The sequence below is a fragment of the Chanodichthys erythropterus genome, chromosome 24 (assembly GCF_024489055.1).
Source record: "Chanodichthys erythropterus isolate Z2021 chromosome 24, ASM2448905v1, whole genome shotgun sequence".
Lineage (NCBI taxonomy): Eukaryota > Metazoa > Chordata > Actinopteri > Cypriniformes > Xenocyprididae > Chanodichthys > Chanodichthys erythropterus.
Genome location: NC_090244.1, coordinates 20,698,132 through 20,719,724, shown reverse-complemented (window position 1 = coordinate 20,719,724; position 21,593 = coordinate 20,698,132). Strand labels below are relative to the sequence as shown.

Sequence of the window (21,593 nt, the reverse complement as noted above, 5' to 3'; positions counted from 1 at the left end):
ATGAGGCACACCCAGTCCACGCACATTAATAGAGAGGTGAAGGGAAGGAAAAGGTGGTAGAAAAAAGGGTACAAGCAATAGGGATATCCACACCCTGGAGAGGATTGTGAAACAAAACCCATTCAAAAATGTGGGGGAGATTCACAAAGAGTGGACTGCAGCTGGAGTAAGTGCTTCAAGAACCACTACGCACAAACGTATACAAGACATGGGTTTCAGCTGTCGCATTCCTTGTGTCAAGCCACTCTTGAACAACAGACAGCGTCAGAAGCGTCTAAAGACAAAAAGGACTGGACTGCTGCCGAGTGGTCTAAAGTTATGTTCTCTGATGAAAGTAAATTTTGCATTTCCTTTGGAAATCAGGGTCCCAGAGTCTGGAGGAAGAGAGGAGAGGCACACAATCCATGTTGCTTGAGGTCCGGTGTAACGTTTCCACAGTCAGTGATGGTTTGGGGTGCCATGCCATCTGCTGGTGTTGGTCCACTGTGTTTTCTGAGGTCCAAGATCAACGCAGCCGCATACCAGGAAGTTTTAGAGCACTTCATGCTTCCTGCTGCTGACCAACTTTATGGAGATGCAGATTTCATTTTCCAACAGGATTTGGCACCTGCACACAGTGCCAAAGCTACCAGTACCTGGTTTAAGGACCATGGTATCCCTGTTCTTAATTGACCAGCAAACTTGCCTGACCTTAAGAAGATATAATAGATTTTCTATGGGGTATTGTGAAGAGGAAGATATGCCAGACCCAACAATGCAGAAGAGCTGAAGGCCACTATCAGAGCAACCTGGGCTCTCATAACACCTGAGCAGTGCCACAGACTGATCGACTCCATGCCACGTCACATTGCTGCAGTAATTCAGGCAAAAGGAGCCCCAACTAAGTATTGAGTGCTGTACATGCTCATACTTTTCATGTTCATACTTTTCAGTTGGCCAAGATTTCTAAAAATCCTTTCTTTGTATTGGTCTTAAGTAATATTCTAATTTTCTGAGATACTGAAATTGGGATTTTCCTTAGTTGTCAGTTATAATCATCAAAATTAAAAGAAATAAACATTTGAAATATATCAGCATATGTGTAATGAATGAATATAATATACAAGTTTCACTTTTTGAATAAAATGAGTCAAATAAATCAACCTTTTGATGGTATTCTAATTATATGACCAGCACCTGTATTTCTGCTCTACTGTGTGCATACACTAGCGTTCGTGTAAAAAAAAAAAAGTATACCCGGGGCTTAACCCTTGTTTGATCAGTCTTGGCTGGCCCTAGGAGCGTATGATCACACCGGTGTGATTAATAACTTTCAGAGCATCACATGATCAACTGCCAAATTCAAATGTGCATGCGCGCTTTGGCTGGCGCTAAACCATATATTACATATATGCAGTGTTTTCAACCAAATAATGTTTATTTTAGGTTTCAGACATTTAAATACACGAGTACTAACAAAACAATATATTTAGAGTTAGTTAATTACACAATGGTGTCTATAGAAGCGGAAATAACCCTTTCCATTATAATTAGACGAAACGTTTAATTCATATCAGATACACATTGTGAAAGTAACTTAAAAGCTTACTCTGTTCTTCCCCAGTTCACCGACTCAGTTTCATATATTTCGGGTGAAGTGGATAAATTCACGGGTTTGTAAATCCAACAGATCCGATTCTCTGTGCAGCGCAAACTAACAACAAATTTGTGAATATTTTGAATAAAAAAGGAAAAATTAAATGAAAGCAGATCATCAGTCATACAGCGCTGCGGTGTTTCACGTAAAAACAATGACGCGTCACCATGGAAACCGTAAAGTGATACGTTCTAAATAATGGTCACCTTAAAAAAGAAATCACGCTGGGTCAGCCAGAATATTTTAAACTTACGTGCGAAAGGGTTAAATGTGTCCTGTTGCACCCTCTATAGGCAACTAGTTGAAGTCAAGCTTGAAGCGTCATGGCAGAGTATTAAAATCTAGTTGATTAGTCTGTCCAACCCCTAATAATGAGTGTGTAAAGTGAATGAGTGTAAACTGTCACGGTTCGCAGATCCACTGTGTCATTCTGTTGTCTGTGTGTGGGTTGTGGGGTGTGTCACCTGATTGTTCTGTGTGGGCGTCGCCGCTGATTACTGATCAGCGGCAGCTGTGGCTTATTAGATCTTGCCTATTTAACGCCTTGTCTTTCGTCTCATGTTTGTCAGATCGTTGTTTTTGGAGTCCTGGTGTTGTCTCGTGTTACCGTGTTTCTTGTTTCCTGGAGTTGGAGTTCTCGTTGCTGTTTCCTGTCTGTTCCCCTGGATACTCGTTCTGGATTCACGGATTCTCACCATGGACACCATCGCCCATCCAGTCCCTGTGTTACCATCTCTCCTGCTGTCTGTGTTGTGACTGTACTGTATTTATATATCTGACTAACCTGGCGTGAAGCACTATTAAAGTGAATAACTTGCTATTGCATCCAGTCTTCTTTTCACGTGACAGAACGATCTGACCATCTACCATGGATGCAGCGAGTTTATGCCGGTGAGCCAGATTTTTGTCGAGCGTTTTTGAATATCTCTCCATTTCACCCTGCAGCCACGCACCTTTGAGAGGGAGGAGTCCAAGGTGGCGTTCGTACTGACCCTGCTCACCGGGAAGGCGGCGCTATGGGGAACGGCGGTGTGGGAAAACCAGGACCCGTGCTGCTCCTCGTTCACGGCACTTGCCGCCGAGATGAGGAGGGTGTTCGACCGTGCGGTTGCGGGAAAGGAGGCCGCCCGCAGACTCACCGCTCTCAAGCAGGGCAACCACACGGTCGCTGACTATGCCATCGAGTTCCGCACCCTCGCGGCAGAGTGTCGGTGGAACGAGGAGGCGCAGTGGGACGTGTTCCTGCATGGGCTGGCTGATCGTATCCACCGGGAGATATACACGTTGGACCTTCCAGAGACATTCAACGGGCTTGTTGAGCTGGCGCTTCGAGTTGATTCTCGCCTCCGACGAGCGGAGTCACTAGTGGAATCCGGAGAGAGGCACAGCGGTCTTCCTGTCAGCCCGGTGGATGCGGTTAGCCCAGCACCCGATCCTGAGCCCATGCAGGTAGGGAGAACTCGGCTTTCTCGGGAGGAGCGGGAGCGGCGGAGGTCCCTTGGTCTTTGCTTATACTGCGGGACATCGGGACACATCATCAGGAGCTGCCCGGTAAAAGACCAAGCCCGATAGTAAACTTGAGGCTACTATCGGGCGGGATCTCCGCCGAGAAGTCCTCGCCATCGACCCTCCTCCCGGTTAGACTGAGATGGGCTACACACGACATCACCTGTAGCGCACTTTTGGATTCTGGGGCAGAGGGCAGTTTCGTGGACATCACGTTTGCACGACAACATGGAATTCCAACATCATCCCTTGAGCACTCCATTTCATTCAACGCACTCAACGGACAGTCTCTTTCCAGTCTCTCCCACATTACGGATTACATCACCCTCGTCACTTCCGGTAACCATTCAGAAGAAGCACAGTTCCTCCTCATGGACACCCCTCACGCACCTGTCGTTCTTGGACACCCCTGGCTCACCAAACACAACCCTCGCATCGACTGGCAACTCGGAACTATCACTGAATGGAGCACCCAGTGTCACAAGTCTTGTCTATTGTCTGCTTGTCCCACGGTGTCTGTTTCTGTTTTGCAGGATGAGGCGGTGGATCTGTCTAACGTGCCCAAGGAGTACCTTGACCTGAAGGAGGTGTTCAGTAAGTCCCGAGCTGCTTCTCTCCCTCCGCATCGTCCCTACGATTGTGCAATAGACTTAGTTCCGGGTAAGTCTCCGCCTAAAGGCAAGTTGTACTCTCTATCTGTTCCCTAGAGGGAGGCCATGGAGAAATATATTTCTGATTCTCTGGCAGCCAAGTTCATCCGCCCTTCCACATCTCCAGCGGGGGCGGGGTTCTTTTTTGTGGGGAAGAAGGACGGGTCTTTGCAACCTTGTATTGATTACCGGGAGCTGAACAACATCACGGTAAAGAATACTTATCCTTTGCCGTTGATGTCTTCAGCCTTCGAGAGGTTGCAAGGAGCGTCCATTTTCATTAAATTGGACTTAAGAAAGCATATCATTTGGTCCGCATCAGGGAGGGGGATGAGTCCAGGCACTCGTCAATGACGTGTTGAGAGACATGGTTGACCAGTTCATATATGTCTACCTGGACGACATATTGATTTTTTCATCGTCTCTCCAGGAGCATGTTCAACACGTCAGACGAGTGCTTCAGCGGCTGCTAGAGAATGGGCTTTTTGTCAAGGCGGAGAAATGCGAATTTCATGCACAATTTGTTTCTTTCCTAGGGTACATCGTCTCGTCTGAGGGAATTTGCATGGATCCTGACAAGGTTAAGGCTGTGGTGGATTGGCCAAGTCCAGATTCCCGTAAGGCCCTACAGCGGTTTCTGGGGTTCGCCAATTTTTACCGGCGTTTTATTCGCAATTTCAGCCAACTAGCCGCACCTCTGACCGCTTTGACCTCCTCCAGAACGACCTTCAGGTGGTCAGATGCAGCCGAGGCTGCATTTGCCAAACTGAAGGGCCGCTTCGTTTCGGCCCCCATTCTGATAGCCCCTGATCCTTCACGTCAGTTCGTGGTGGAGGTCGACGCGTCAGAGGTGGGGGTAGGTGCAGTTCTCTCCCAGCGTTCTCCCTCAGATAACAAGATGCACCCTTGCGCATACTATTCTCATCGTTTGTCTCCCGCTGAATGCAATTATGATATTGGTAACAGAGAGTTGTTGGCAGTCAAATTAGCGTTGGAAGAGTGGCGTCACTGGTTAGAGGGTTCAGGGGTACCCTTTATCGTTTGGACTGATCATAAGAATTTAGAGTATATACGATCGGCTAAAAGACTCAATTCCAGGCAGGCTCGGTGGACACTTTTTTTTGGTCGTTTTGATTTTACTCTATCGTACCGCCCGGGCTCCAAGAACATCAAGCCCGATTCTCTTTCTCGCATTTTTGATCCCTCCGAACGCCCGTCTACTCCCGAGTGTATTCTTCCCGAGACATTAGTGGTGTCCACTCTTACATGGGAGATCGAATCGAAGGTCTTGGCGACCTTAGAAGGGGTAACGCCTCCGCCCGCATGCCCACCGAACCGTTTGTTTGTGCCGGATGAGTTAAGGTCCTGCGTCATCAAGTGGGGTCATTGTTCTAACGTGGCTTGCCATCCAGGGGTTAATCGAACCAGATTTTTGGTCAAGCAACGATTCTGGTGGCCAGGTATGGCTCGCGACATTCGCGATTTTGTTTTGGCTTGCTCGGTCTGTGCTACTGGTAAGACTTCCAACCGCCCTCCAGATGGGTTACTCCAACCGCTGTCTGTCCCTTCGAGACCCTGGTCCCATATCGCGCTAGATTTTGTGACCGCCCTCCCACCCTCCCAAGGGTATACGGTTGTTTTGACCGTTGTGGACCGGTTCTCGAAGGTGACCCATTTTATACCCTTAGCCAAATTACCCTCTGCTAAGGAGACAGCGGTTACTGTCATTGATCATGCCTTCCGGCTACATGGCCTCCCGGTGGATGTGGTTTCTGACAGGGGTCCCCAATTTGTGTCCAAATTCTGGCAAGAGTTTTGTAAGTTACTGGGGGCGACGGTTAGTCTTTCCTCTGGGTTCCATCCCCAGACCAATGGTCAGACCGAGAGAGCCAACCAGGATTTAGAGCGAATGTTGCGATGTTTGGCGTCCAAGAATCCTTCCTCCTGGAGCCAACAACTCTCTATGATTGAGTACGCTCACAACTCGTTACCAGTGTCTTCTACGGGCCTTTCTCCGTTTGAATGTAGCCTAGGTTACCAGCCACCTGTGTTTCCCAGTCTGGAGTCCGAAGTTGCGGTCCCCTCTGCCCACGCCTTTGTCCAGAGGTGCCATCGCACTTGGAACAGAGCCCGCGAGACTCTGTTGCAAGTGAGGGCGCGCACCAAGGCTAAGACCGATCGCCACCGGTCAAAGCCACCCGTATACGTCGTTGGTCAAAAAGTGTGGCTTTCTACTAAGAACATTCCGCTCCGCTCCGTTGCCAATAAGCTTGCTCCCAAATTCATTGGCCCGTTTACTGTCACTAAAATTATTAGTCCAGTGGCAGTCCGCCTCAAATTGCCTCCGGCGTACAGGAGGATTCATCCCGCCTTCCATGTGTCCAAAATCAAACCAGTTTTTCATTCACCACTTAATCTGCCTGCTCCGGTTCCTCCACCGCCGCGTCTCGTAGACGGGGAACCAACTTATTCGGTTAATCGGATTCTGACCCGAGGCGGAGGGGACGCGGATTCCAGTACTTGGTGGACTGGGAAGGTTACGGTCCGGAGGAGAGAAGTTGGGTACCTGCGAGGGACATTCTGGATCACTCCCTTATTGATGATTACAATCAACAGGTAAGGAGTGGTGGGAACGCCGAGAGGCGTTCCTAGGAGGAGGGGTACTGTCACGGTTCGCAGATCCACTGTGTCATTCTGTTGTCTGTGTGTGGGTTGTGGGGTGTGTCACCTGATTGTTCTGTGTGGGCGTCGCCGCTGATTACTCATCAGCGGCAGCTGTGGCTTATTAGATCTTGCCAATTTAACGCCTTGTCTTTCGTCTCATGTTTGTCAGATCGTTGTTTTTGGAGTCCTGGTGTTGTCTCGTGTTACTGTGTTTCTTGTTTCCTGGAGTTGGAGTTGGAGTTGCTGTTTCCTGTCTGTTCCCCTGGATACTCGTTCTGGATTTACCTTGCTCATCTCATCTCACGGATTCTCACCACGGACACCATCGCCCATCCAGTCCCTGTGTTACCATCTCTCCTGCTGTCTGTGTTGTGACTGTACTGTATTTATATATCTGACTTACCTGGCGTGAAGCACTATTAAAGTGAATAACTTGCTATTGCATCCAGTCTTCTTTTCACGTGACAGTAAACTCTATGAATTAATTTATCGCAAATCAGATAAATTCAAAATCAGCCACTTTGCCATCTCTGCGTCTCTTTCAGAAATCAGAGCTTGTCAAAAGTAACATCAAGTAAAATGCTACATCATACACATTTTCTACAATTTGTTATGTCTATTAAAATGATTTAAACCTTGTATGATATAATACATGAATGAATGAAATAAGCATAGCATGGTTGCACGGGTGGCTCGAAGCAAAACCGCACTACATCTCGGTGCTTCAAGATGAGAAGCACTCCGATTTCTCGAACAGCGGGATTGGGTGAGGGGTCGTGGCTTGTCTGGGCCTGTATTCATGCTGAATGAGAGAGGCACATGAGCCCATACATTTCAGCCATTTGTCGGTTTTGTACTCTGTTTTGCGATCTGGTCACCCGATTACAATATTTCTGGACATGGAATCTCTTGTTTCATTTGCCAAATCTTTACTCATGTTTCACCAATTTCTGCAGGGTATTACAAAAGTTTCTTCCTTTCATTCACTTTTAATTAGCTACTATATTCACATCATTTACTGTGGTATGTAGGACAGATACCTTTTTATTTGAATGGCAAATTCTAGTTAAAGTCCCCCTGTGGTGAAAAATTAAGTTTTTAATGTTGTGTATATGTCTATTTGGTGATTTAAATATGCTTTGCACAAACCATGTGCAAATTCATAAGTCAACACCATTGCTGAGTATTTTCTTTTCATAACTGCAGTGTACTAAAGCCAGTTTCAAAAATCACTGGTCTTTCTTACATCACAAACTACCTTGTAACCAATCACGTCAATGTGTGGGCGGGCTTTAGCATATCATTAACTATGACTGCACTAAAGCAAGAGAGTCTCAAGAGAAGCCAGGTTATCCCGTTATATTTTTCTGTTGAAATGAAAAATCAGATATAAATTTAGCAATATAGTGGGTGTATGACGTATATTCCTATGTTTTATGAACTATATGCCTTTCTCCACCGACGTTCTGAGATGTTCAAAGCATTTGTAAGGATATTAATTGTTAGAAGGCAGCTGTCTGACTCTGACATGGTGAATGTGAACATGGTTTGTGTAACATTGGCAACACATTATTAGCTGTTTGCCTTGCCTGCCTTGCCTTGTTTGTAAACATAGTCAAGCAAAAGGCTAATCATATTAATTACTGTTATGTTGTAGAGAGCGATACCACTGTGCAGCGTTTACCTCAGTAAGTTGACCAAGTGGATCTCTGAGCTGGCGCGAGTGAGTGGGGGTGGGGCTAATTTGCATATTCATTGATCAGTGGATATTAGGCTGTAGAGTTACATTAAAGCTATTTTAAGGCATGAAGAAATTTTTTTCACAGGAAAAAAAACATTTAAATATGTCATTTTGGTGATCAAAGATGAGTTTTAAGGTATAAATTATTGACTACAGAAGGACTAATTCTATTGTTTGTGCTTGTTAGATGTAGGACTTCGCCTATTCATTAGCTCAATTAATTAAAAAAAGAGGGGTAATTAAGTTGCAGGGAATAAGAATCGAGTCAACTGTAAATGAGTCACTGTAACTGATTCAGAATTAATATTTAACACTTAATTATTCGTCCAGCGAAAAATTGAGGTTAAAGTATGTTATCAATTCTGGATAAAATATTATTCTGTGGCCACCAGTAACAATATTTTATTATGATTATTATTATATTATTATAAGCAAGAGGTAACTTTATCTTTTACGTTTAAGGCAGTAACTTGACGCACGGCAAAAGAAGCTTGTATATGTGAAAATCAAAACAAAGCTTTATTGACTACTTCTAATGATTACAAGACACTAAGGCTAAACACACACACACACACACGTTCACGGAGTTGATATGAGCTATGAAACGTCCCAAGTTTAGTGCTAACTGGAATCGTAACCTGAGAAAAATCACAAAAGCAGAGCTTCGGCTTAAAGGAGTTTCACCAGTTTCCAGCGAGAGAGAGAGAGAAGTTTGGCTTGTATCTGCATTCACTCTGACAGCTGAGGTAGGTGTGTGTTTCGTGGCTCTGGTTGAGCGGAAGCCCTTCGTTGGGTTGCGCGGAAGCTTTGAAGGAAGTTGCCGGCTGGTGAAACGCGCTATTCTGAGCAGCTTTCTTCTTTGGAGACTTTGGTCAGATAGTTCACGGAGTGTGACAGATTTTGGGCGAGAAGTATCAAGCTGCGCGGCTCGTGGATGAAGATAGTCAGCGACTGTTAAGATGGAAAATCAGCCATGGGACAAAGTATAGGTTCTTCAACTTCTTCTTTTCAGCATAACCCAAACAACTTTTCAGCCGTGGTCAAAGTATCGGTGCTTCAACGAATAGCTATTTTGGACAGCATAGTTTTAAAGAAGCAAGCTGGCTCCATCCTTCAGATGTGATCCTCCAATGAGACGTTGCTACGGAGCTTAGACACGCCCTGTCTATTGTCTATTGATTACATCGTGTGATATCCGCGGAACATTCTCCTGTTTTATTAACAACTTTATAATGTTTCCTAATATCTTCCTGATACTCAATTTCAATGTTTCATGCACCCAGAATTACAGAGAATTATAAATCCTGTATTTAGAACTAGGGCTGGGCGATATATCGAATGCTTTTGTCACGCGCATTTCGTCAGTAAAGCTGGTTCCCTGATTGCCGCTAAATCGCCATCACCTGCTTTCAAATGAAGTGGCATTTAATATACAGAGCCGTAGTTCACTGATAAGCCACGCAATATCGCGTTCATTATCGATATGAATCGCCGTCGATATTGAACACGATATTGCATGGCTTACCAGTGAACTACGGCTCTGTCTATTAAATGCCGCTCCATTTGAAAGCAGGTGATGGCGATTTAGCGGCAATCAGGGAACCGGCTTTACTGACGAAATGCGCGTGACAAAAGCATTCGATATATAGCCCAGCCCTATTTAGAACTCAAACATGACACACTTCTTACACACATAATACTAGACTGACCTAATTAAAACAATGATTACAAGAGAAAGAAAGTGCCTAAGGGAAAGTATTCAGACCACCTTAAATGTTTCACTCTTTGTTATATTGCAGCCATTTGCTAAAATCATTTAAGTTCATTTTTTTCCTCATTAATGTACACACAGCACCCCATATTGACAGAAAAACACAGAATTGTTGACATTTTTGCAGATTTATTAAAAAAGAAAAACTGAAATATCACATGGTCCTAAGTATTCAGACCCTTTGCTGTGACACTCATATATTTAACTCAGGTGCTGTCCATTCCTTCTGATCATCTTTGAGATGGTTCTACACCTTCATTTGAATCCAGCTTGATTATACTGATTGGACTTGATTAGGAAAGCCACACACCTGTCTATATAAGACCTTACAGCTCACAGTGCATGTCAGAGCAAATGAGAATCATGAGGTCAAAGGAACTGCCTGAAGAGCTCAGAGACAGAATTGTGGCAAGGCACAGATCTGGCCAAGGTTACAAAAAAATTTCTGCTGCACTTAAGGTTCCTAAGAGCACAGTGGCCTCCATAATCCTTAAATGGAAGATGTTTGGGATGACCAGAACCCTTCCTAGAGCTGGCCGTCCGGCCAAACTGAGCAACAGGGGGAGAAGAGCCTTGGTGAGAGAGATAAAGAAGAACCCAAAGATCACTGTGGCTGAGCTCCAGAGATGCAGTCGGGAGATGGGAGAAAGTTGTAGAAAGTCAACCATCACTGCAGCCCTCCACCAGTCGGGGGTTTATGGCAGAGTGGCCCGACGGAAGCCTCTCCTCAGTGCAAGACACATGAAAGCCTGCATGAAGGACTCCAATAAGAAATAAGATTCTCTGGTCTGATGAGACCAAGATAGAACTTTTTGGCCTTAATTCTAAGCGGTATGTGTGGACTAAACCAGGCACTGCTCATCACCTGTCCAATACAGTCCCAACAGTGAAGCATGGTGGTGGCAGCATCATGGCTGTGAGGGTGTTTTTCAGCTGCAGGGACAGGACGACTGGTTGCAATCGAGGGAAAGATGAAACAAGGATAAGTACAGGGATATCCTGGACGAAAACCTTCTCCAGAGTGCTCAGGACCTCAGACTGGGCCGAAGGTTTACCTTCCAAACAAGACAATGACCCTAATCACACAGCTAAAATAACGAAGGAGTGGCTTCACAACAACTTTGTGACTGTTCTTGAATGGCCCAGCCAGAGCCCTGACTTAAACCCAATTGAGCATCTCTGGAGAGACCTAAAAATGGCTGTCCACCAACGTTTACCATCCAACCTGACAGAACTGGAGAGGATCTGCAAGGAGGAATGGCAGAGGATCCCCAAATCCAGGTGTGAAAAACTTGTTGCATCTTTCCCAAAAAGACTCATGGCTGTATTAGATCAAAAGGGTGCTTCTACTAAATACTGAGCAAAGGGTCTGAATACTTAGGACCATTTGATATTTCAGTTTCTTTTTTAATAAATCTGCAAAAATGTCAACAATTCTGTGTTTTTCTGTCAATATGCGGTGCTGTGTGTACATTAATGAGGAAAGAAAATGAACTTATATTGCAACCATTTGCTAAAATCATTTAACAAAGAGTGAATAATTTAAAGGGGTCTGAATACTTTCTGTACCCACTGTATAATGCATTGATTCCAATATTTTAGTAATCACGATATATTTAATACTTCAAATGATCGACAATTGTCCTTTTGAGATTCAACGTGATAGGTTTTGATTAATTTACTGCTGATGAGCTCAAGACAGCCTTCTTTGTTCAACAAAATCACGTCATTCTTTCTGTTAAGGCTGGGGGTCTTGGGGTCAGGAAATGCACCAGTTGGTCAACTGAAGCTTTGTTTGGTCACGTTCCTGGTTGATATCGTCATTTGGTAAGTCCGGTCGAACGAGGCCCTACATAGATTTAGCTCACGCCAAGTTTATCTAAATAGCACATTTCACACACGCTGGTAATATAGTTTCGCTTTCCCTCAAATTATTTAGGTTACCATTATTTATTTTTATTTATTTCAGTGTTTTACAGGCTGTAGTGTGTTGTTCCACTGACGGAAGTGCTAAAATAAGCACCCACGTTTGTTACAAAACAGATGCTTGAGCCTCGTTCATTATTTTTTTAAAATTCAAAATGTATTTAATTTAGGTCAGTATACATTTACACCCTCCCCCCTTCAACCACCACCGGTAGTTGATCCATTACCACCAAAAACTGCCACCGTCACAGCTCTAACATGTTCTAACCACATGTTCTAACCACGTTAGACAAGTTTTTAAGTAATTTGTGTGTCCTTAATAAAAATGAAAGTCAAATCAGAACATATTTAATGTTTAATATACAAACTGGCTTTGATTTGAGCATAACTTTTGTTAGAAAGTTTATACTTTGCTTAGGAATCTTTCATTAAGAAAAAAAATGAAATAAAATAAAATAAAAAAATAAAAAATTAGACAATTGTTGGCATACAGATGATAGAGCTATAAAATTATATTAAAATTGTGGCAATATATCAACGATTTTAATTACTTTCATAAAACCAATAATAGATAAAGGGCAGATATTAACTTTAAAAAATTAAAATAATAATAAAAAATATAGTATAATATTTTGTCTAAAGTAAAAAAAATAGAATCACAATATTATAATGTACTGTATAAAAAAAGGATATTCATTTCAAGAATTGTTAAGATTACTGTTACTAAATGATTAGTGTTTTTAAATATTAAAAATTGTGGGTGATACATAAGTCAATAATTATTTCCATAATGGATAAATGGCAATATTCAAACCAATAATCGATAAATGGCAGATATTTTATTAAAAAAATTAATAACAAAATACAAATATTATCCTATAATATTTTGTCTAAAATAATAATAATAATAAAAAAAAAACACTTAATCAAATGTTTAAATGTTTTAAAGTGAATTAAGGCATCACAATATTATAGGTACAGAATAAATAGATATTAATTTCAAGAATTGTTAAATGTTTTTTAAAGATGAAAAATTAAAAAAGGTTTTTGGGCAAATTTGAGTACATCTCTTCAGAAACTCTATAGAAATGTGAGATTACTGAGGACTTTTGCTCAGGAGAAAAAAAAAAAAGATAAATACATTCTGTACTGCTTGACTTTTAGGAAATATCACGAGATCTGTTTATTTTCAAAACAATAATGATGGAGGAACAATAATGGGTACCTTGGTGAGGGCAATGACCGAGAAAGCAGCCACGACAGTGAACATTATGGTTGGAATCAGCATAACGACGGCAGAGCCAATATTAGTGCTGAAGAAAGTGATCGTGGCGAGCCAGCCACTGTAACAGAAACACATAAAGAAGAGATATTCTCCTCATTAACATGCTACTTAAAAAGCACAGCACATGAAAAGATCATATAAATGCAGAATGTTATATAACACCCTAATATACTCTAGTCTAAACAGACCATACTATGTGTGTGCTAAAAATAATATGTGACGCAAGAGTAAATGAGTCATTTGAGTTTCTATAGTGTAACTCAACTGGAACTGACCCAGCTTTGTTGTATCTATCCATCTATCTGTCTGTCTGTCTATCTATCTATCTGTTTTTATATCTGTCTGTTTGTCTATCTATCTGATGTAATTTTTTAAACACAATAAGTTGTTCTTACCAAACTCCCCATCCTGGGATTCCAACAGCCTGAATGATACTGATCACCACCTGCGCCATGAAGACGAAAAAGAACGCCATGAAGTTGAAAGAACTGTCTGTCCTGTAAAAAGAAAGAGTGAACTGCATTAGCATGATTACATTCATCAAAGACTCTGCCTACTTTTAAAACATCTTTAAACATTAACTGAACTCACTTGAAGGCCTTGTAGATGGGCCTAAACCAACACACGTATGAGCATGGGGTGAACAGTAACAGCCACAGAATGGCCATTCCAAAATTGGTTGCCCCGCCCCCTCCGCACATCCATGCTAGACAGCCAATCAGGTTTGCTGCAAGAGTGGCACTATTCACTGCAAGAGAAAAAAGTAAAAAAAATTACATTTAAAATAAATGAAAAAAAAAACCTGATCGCTTTCTCTTATAAAGTATATCTAAATACCATGTACACATAATATAGCATTTGATGCATACTTTAGGGTTGTAGGTGACAGTGTTGGGCGTAACGCATTACAAGTTACACGTGTTACGTAATCAGATTACTTTTTCGAGTAACTAGTAAAGTAACGCATTACTTTCACATTTACAACACAATATCGGAGTTACTTTTTCAAATAAGTTAATTTATTGACTGGCAGCTCTCCTGTCCCCATGCTGATAGAAATCGTAGGTGCTGAGGTGTGTGCGTTGTGTGAACATGATAGTTATTGAACATGATAGTTCTAGACTAAATGTGAGTAGGCATTTCCTTATTTACTTCTTCTAATGCGTCCTATTCTTGTGTTCCAGAAAGGCCGCACAGCTGAAAGGCTTCACAGCAAAATTCCCAGAGTTAAACCAACTCTGATCAGATTACATATGGTCCCTCTCTATATAGTGTTAAAGTAACACTGAAGCAGAGTTAAAGTTAATGAGATAATTAAGTGATTAAGTTATGATTGAGCATTAGTGATGAACACCTGCTGTTAACAAGCAGAATCACTGAAGAGAAACATAAGTACAAATGACTTCCAGCCACAGCCTTAGATTAACTCAACTGAAGATAAAATACATTAAATTAAACAACTCCACAAACAGCATGTTATCTCATTAACTTTAACTCTGCTTCAGTGTTATTTTAACTCTATGTAGAGAGGGACCATTTGTTCTCTGAGCAGTTGATTTAACTCTGGGGATTTTTTTATCTGTGTTGTTTGAGCTGCGTCCTCTACTGTACAGGTGTGAATTTGCATTTCCTCCAGCCTGAGGCTTATTCATATCACTTTATGTGTGAAAGGGCCTTAATATTTGCCAAAAATATAACTTTTATGTTATTTAAAAAAAACACACAAAAAAACTGCCCAGATGAAAAAATAATACAAAAATAACATAACACATTACTTTCCATAAAAAGTAACTAACGCAATATTGTAATGCATTACTTTTAAAAGTAACTTTTCCCAACACTTAGCATGAATGGTGGGCGACTACATTACAAGGAAAACTAAACAATCTGTTGGAACAGGGCAGATTGTGCACATTTATTATGACACACAATGACTAAAATGTAATAGCTAAGTAAACTAAAATTAAACCTAGCAATACTTTAGAAACTACAACAAATGTCTATTTATTTCAACAAATACTTACTTTCTCAACTCCCAGACCCATTTCAAAATAGTTCCCAATTAGTGTGCTAATAAAAAAAGCAGTTTGTAAATATCCTACACGTCAAAAGCAAATGTAATGCTTGTGAAACTGAATGATAACATAGTAAACTGTACAATAACATGAGTAATATGACACCCCACTCTTTTACCCATGGATCAAAATACAAAACCAGTCTCTACAAGTTTTCGTGTGTCTGTTATTTCTCAGTGTTTACAGTGAAAACAAAAGAGACATTGTAATGGCAAATAAAGCCACATGATTGCAATCTACTACCATAATGAACCAAAAAGCTACATGCAGTGAAAATACTCCAAAAATATAATATATGAAATATTTAAGAACGTACATATCCATAGGTAATACATTCGTTTGCACATTGTACGCCACTGGTCTGGGATCTCGTTGAAGTCTTGGTAAAAACATGGTTTCAGAGGAATGAACCGTGGAAGAGGTGGGAAATTGTTTTCTGTGGGGAAAAAAAACAATTTAAAGCTTAACCCCTTAAGTACTGGTTCAGTAACAAAACTAATAACACATGCCATGGTACCATTTGAACTGCCTTACAGTACCATGCAAATACCTTGGTACTTGAATATGGTAACAATTCAGTTTGGTATAAGGAAGTTAAAAGCTCTCACCTGCCATGGAGATTCCTTTTTTTAGATCACCAACGTCAAACTTTAATTTTTATAAACCTGTAAACACATATTAAAGACACAACAAATTCACACACTGCAATGAAACACTTTAAGTGTTTAAAATACAATAGGTTGCAACCTCATTTAGCAATATAATGTATTCCAGTGTGAAAGCGAAGCTTGTTTTTTGATATTTATCAAAATTTTCTACAAAATACAACCAGAAAGCAATGGAATAACTTTAGAAAACACAAGCTAGATCCAGCTGTGTCTCTAATAACTCAAATGATTTCATTCCTTATTCAGGATTACAAACATAAAACCTATAGGGCCCTATCATACACCTGGCGCAATGCAGCGCCACAAGTGTTTTTGCTAGTTTCAGCCCGACGCAGTTATCATTTTCATGTCCTGCACCACGTTGTTTAAATAACAAATGCATTTGTGCACCCATGGGCGTGCTGGTTTGAAAACAAGGTGTGTTCAGGCGCATTGTTGGCGTGTTGCTATTTTGAGGCAACTGAAATAAGACTGCGTCAATGGCGCAATATTTTTTTGTTATTTAAAGAGCGCATTAGTAATATGTGCCTATATGCGGGTGTACACTTGTACACTCTGCTTGTTACACACACAGCAGCACACAAACATGCCAAATATTAAAAAATAAAAGGGTTACAATGTAAAAGATTATTATTGAGCACATAAAGATAAAAATGCTTTGGTGGAAACCGGCTTTTCCCGTAGATGGTCTGCTTTCGCGCTTTAACCCAGCACATAAGCAGATCTGTTTCCTCGCTAGAGAAGCGTTCAATTTTTCCACTTGCAAATTCTGCCATGTAAATAGCGAATCCGCCATGGCGTGAGCGCAACTGGCTTTTAGAGGGAATGGGAGATGAGACTCTGATTGCTGGTTTATTGTATGTTACGCCCAAAACACACCCATCCCTCATTAAGAGAATAGGGACAACCCTTTGAGACCATGCACCAGGTGTGCCGGCCATTTTTCCCGTCGTTAAATTAGCAAAAGTGGATTCAGACACGCCCTTGGATTCTGAGCACTTGCGCCATGCGCTTTAAGACCATGCGTTTACATTAGGGGTGTAACGATATATCACAGTATGATATTTCGCGATGCAAAAATGTAATGATAGGTATCGTAGAGTGATGACGATACTTTTACGATATAGCGGCAGTCTAATCTTATTGGTTGAGCTGCTGACGGGACCTACTCTGCAACATGGAGGTGGCAGTGAGAGAAGCCGGGTTGTCACCGCATATTAAGGGTGTGTCTCAATCAGCTCTCTAGTAAGTGTTTCGCACACACTTCGAATCTTGCAAGCAGGTTTAAACGTTTCTCGTGTCAGTCTCTTGCTTGATCGCGTGAGAAAAGTCGTGGCTTTCTTTCACCGCAGTGAAAAATGCTTGCAATGCTTTGCTTTAAGAAGTTCTGTCGGGCCATTCACATATTGCGTCTTTTCCACGTGCAAGTCAGTTATTTCAAAAGTAGCCGCGCGGCAGCCGAATTCATAATGGAAGCAACACGGTCGCGACACGCATGCGGTGCATTTTCGAGATGAAAAATTCTCAACTTTTCAGAATTTCGCACCGCAGGCCATGTGACAAGAACCAACCGATCAGCTATGGCCTTTCCGTAACAAAACAACAAAAGCTCAGCCGAACAGCTGATCATAGATTCACAGGGTGGTTTTTTATCTTGTCTCCATAAATATATCTAGTATTAAAGGTAATGCAAGGGCTAGAAATCAATTTACCCTTTGCTGAAACTTCCTACTCCTCTTGGAGAAGCGCTGTTCATGGTTGCATAGCAACGACCGACACCACGGGAGCGCAAGCGCTTTGGAAAGAAGGAGAAGCGGTGCGGTCGCACGTGTTTTTAGATATGTGAACGGTCCCTTAGGATTCTTAATTCTAAGTTCATGTTAAATTTTTTTATCAGTGACAGACAGAACTATTCAGCTGTTAATTTGAATACAGAATGTTTTTATTAAACCTTGAAATGTGATCTTGTATATACAACAAATTATTGAAATTTGTTTTTAAATAAATATTATTTGAATTTCAGTTTCATTTTGTTCAAAATATCATGATACGTATTGTATCGTGAACTCAGTAACGAGATACGTACCGTATCGTGACCTGAGCGTATCGTTACACCCCTAGTTTAAATAGGGCCCATAAACATTAAACGTGCTCTATGTAAGAATGACAGCTAGTGGTTGAAATGGGTACTGCAGTCCAAATTCAAAATATTGTTTGCCCCGCCCCCTCCTCCTTAGACTCGACGCTCTCGCAGGTTGCCAGTTTGAGGACATGCAACAGAAGCGAGCTCAATTGACATTGGAAGGCGAGGAGACTTACACACTGTAAGATAATTAATTGATTTATGATGAGTTGATATCGCGTTTTAATATGCTCCCGTTCATAAAGATTTTTAGAAGGATGCTAGGGCTTTTTAGGTCGGGTAGAATCTGCAATCTCTGACCCAGTTTGTTCGCTGGCATCCATGGCTGCAATCCGCTGCATGCATTTTCCACCAACTGGCAACCCGGGGTGGAGAAATACTATTGGGTAAATTGGCAATGTGTGATCTCGCACAGACGGAATCAAAAACAGAAATTCCGACACGGAACGCAAATTTCAAAGTAAAATAACTGGCAGTAGCAATGGTTTTCAGAGAAACGAGTATGTGAACTCAGCATGTATAATAAACATAAACATATTATAGTATTTTTATGCTTTAGTACAGTCAAAAACTTGCACCTTTAAGCAGCCTGTAACACTGACTATTTTTACATGCACATTACTGTCAGATTAAAGTTCATATTCTGATAACATAGAATGTATAAAGCAAATATGCTTTTAAAAACTTTTATTCTTTTTGAGGAATGACTTGTTTTGTACAAAAAAACATAAAAATCTCTTCAAGTAATGTTGACTACAAAAATTGTTTAACAAATACAAAACTAACATATCCAAAAACTATTTCTAAAAATAGATAATTCATAAGGGGTCCCTTGACAATTTATTTTTTATTTTTTTTAATCCAGGTATACCTACAAACTGATTTGTCATTGTGACTGAATAGCTTGATTTTTTTTAAAACCCAAGATTACTTTCGTTTACAAATCCACAGAATATATGTATTTATAGTGAATATTACTAATACAATTTTAATATTCAAATGTTTAGAAAACTCTGAAGATATTGGCTTCATCTGTTTATGGTAATCAAGTTAATGCATTCACGTGACACTAAAATAAAATCATAATATTGCTAAATTCTGAGTAATATCGGAATATTTGCGAACATGTAAACATGGTGATCGTCACATTGATTGTTATTTAAATCAGGAATACAGGTTTATGAGGCCTGCTAACTGAATCATCCCTTGTTGGACTACATACAGCTGTCGAGAGGACTTAGAGTTAGTGGAATGAAAAATGATTCAAACGATTCGAATCTAATTAAATGAATCGTTTCGTAGCGATTATTTTAAACCGTTTATTTTAACAAACGTGTATTCGTAGCGACTATATTTTTAACCTAACATTCTTAAAGATGTACCATTTATTAGTAACGATAATTATCAACTGCTTATTTGTAGCGATTATTATCAAACGACTGCTGCTTTTTCTCGCTCGATTCTAGCCAAACCCGGTTGGAAAGTGAAGGGCATGTCGCCGGGGTGGTGTACAGATTGCAATGATATAATCAAGCTGTCCTATCGTTATATTTCATGAATCCAAATAGGAAGTGCTGTTATAAAAAGCAAGATTAGAAGTCAAGGAGAAAACACGAGCAAAAGAATATTTTGCAACAACATTTTCATTCATTTCAGAGCGGAAAAGAGGTCGAGCACAGCGCCCTTCAAGGGAAAAGATGGAGCTGAACGGGGAGGTGTTTTATTCAACAGTGCATGCTAAGAATGCATCCATTTCTGCTTTTTCCAGGCACGTAAGACATATATAATCTGTTCAGAGTACATATATCTGAAAAACGACGGTAAGAAAGTGAAAAGCATCGTTTCCTTACCTTCTCGCGCGTTCACCCAAGAATATGTTGCCAGTGCACGCGCTCAGTTGCATCTATTAACCCGCTTCCCATTCGATGATCGACGCACTTGTGATGGTGATGTTTCCCGAATCCGTTATATTCTGAGATGATATTAGGAATATGGGAGTGAAAACAATCACGTCACGGTACTCCTACACACAAACGCACGCACGCGCGTCGATGAGCATCCGAGTGAGTGTGATGCTGATGAATACATCAGCTCGTGAGGTCTCTACACTCGCGATACTTCATTCCTTCACTTGCTTCTCAAAAGCTGTGTGTGGCCGCTCTCCACGGTACTGAAGCTTTATAAATGTACAGAAATAAAAACATATATTACTTAAGTAATAACGTTCTTCATGTATAAAATGTAATAAATGTATACAGACGCACATTTAATAATAGCCTACATTTATTACCTTTTACATACACTGAATGTTAATTGGGCTACTACACTTATACTACTATATATATATATATATATATATATATATATATATATATATATATATATATATATGGCTATTTCTATACATTTTGTACATTTAATATATGTATATTGTCACAACCCCTGCTCAGGGCTCTTATTTTGTGTTTCTATTTTGTTCCTGTTTGTAGTCTGTTTGTAGTTTTCTTTGTTGATTAGTTGCATTGATTGTTCCCGGGTGTTTCTTGTTATGCTTGTTCACCCTTCATTCCTGTCTGTATCCTTCTTGTGTTTCCCTTGTTCAGTATGTGGTGTTGTTCTTTGTGGATGTATCGCATGCGTTGTATTTTTTTCAACGAGCGATAAAGTTATTAGCCTAGCCTACTTACAATCATTTGTGTGCGTGTGTTTAAATATATATGTTTGTATGTATATACTGTGTGTGTGTGTGTGTGTGTATTTGTACACCCCTCACATTTTCATTTTTGTAAATATTTTTGTAACACGGTCAGTAGATACGGGAAGAAGGAGGTGGGAACCGGCGAACATTCAACAAACTTTAATTCAAAATAAACAAAGAACAAAACGAAAGTAATGCCGGCAGACCCTCGCGGACGTCTGCCGGCCACACAAACATAACAAAACATAAAATAAAGTCCAGGCCTGGTCCTCTCTCATCTTTCATTGTAGTCGCTCCTCCTTTTATGCCTCCGGAGCTCCTCCGTGAGAGACTCGAGGCCGGCACGCCTCGCAGGTGACGCTCATTATCACTCGCGTCACCGGCCTCGCGCCGTTCCCTCACGGCTCTCGCCCGCCCTGCTCGTCACATACCCCCAACGCCCCTCGCAGGCCGGGGGGTACCTCCGAGACTGCGCTTTACTCCCCCCCGGGGCCTGTCTCGGCGGCCGCAGCACCTTGGGGTAAGGACAGACGAGACGAGAGAAAGGAGACGGAAGCAAGGGGAGCGACAGGACGAGAGAGGGGAGAGAGGAAAAAGAAAGAAAAAAAAAAAAGCTGGGTCCGGCTCCCAGACACACTGCCGCTCGGTCCTCAGCCTGCCAAGAGGCTCTTCTTCGCGGTGCCATGCGGTGGCACTGGACGCTCGGTGGACGGCCCGATCCTCGACCGCCTCCTGGCGGCCGGCGATGGCTCCTCCGACTGAGGGCAGCTGGCAGCGAGTCCCCCGTCCCCTGCTCCTCCCCTTCATGGCGGACGGCAGCAGGCTCCGGC

At 41.6% G+C, this 21,593-nt stretch overlaps 1 protein-coding gene across 2 annotated transcripts in view; it reads right to left on the bottom strand.

Annotated features, from left to right (window-relative positions):
* The window catches only part of scamp5a (secretory carrier membrane protein 5a), a 32,026-nt gene that overhangs the window by 5,245 nt on the left and 5,188 nt on the right, over nt 1-21,593 (bottom strand). Inside the window, exons 1-6 of one of the 2 annotated variants that reach the window (XM_067379512.1) lie at nt 19,916-20,110; nt 15,863-15,919; nt 15,571-15,690; nt 13,771-13,927; nt 13,575-13,676; nt 13,120-13,237 (exon numbers count right to left, since the gene is read on the bottom strand). In XM_067379512.1, coding sequence (XP_067235613.1) covers nt 13,120-13,237; nt 13,575-13,676; nt 13,771-13,927; nt 15,571-15,690; nt 15,863-15,869 — 504 coding nt within the window. In that variant the 5' untranslated portion in view covers nt 15,870-15,919; nt 19,916-20,110. Of the gene's footprint in view, nt 1-13,119; nt 13,238-13,574; nt 13,677-13,770; nt 13,928-15,570; nt 15,691-15,862; nt 15,920-19,915; nt 20,111-21,593 lie in introns of those variants that run through there. The other variant, XM_067379513.1, reaches the window with a different exon arrangement.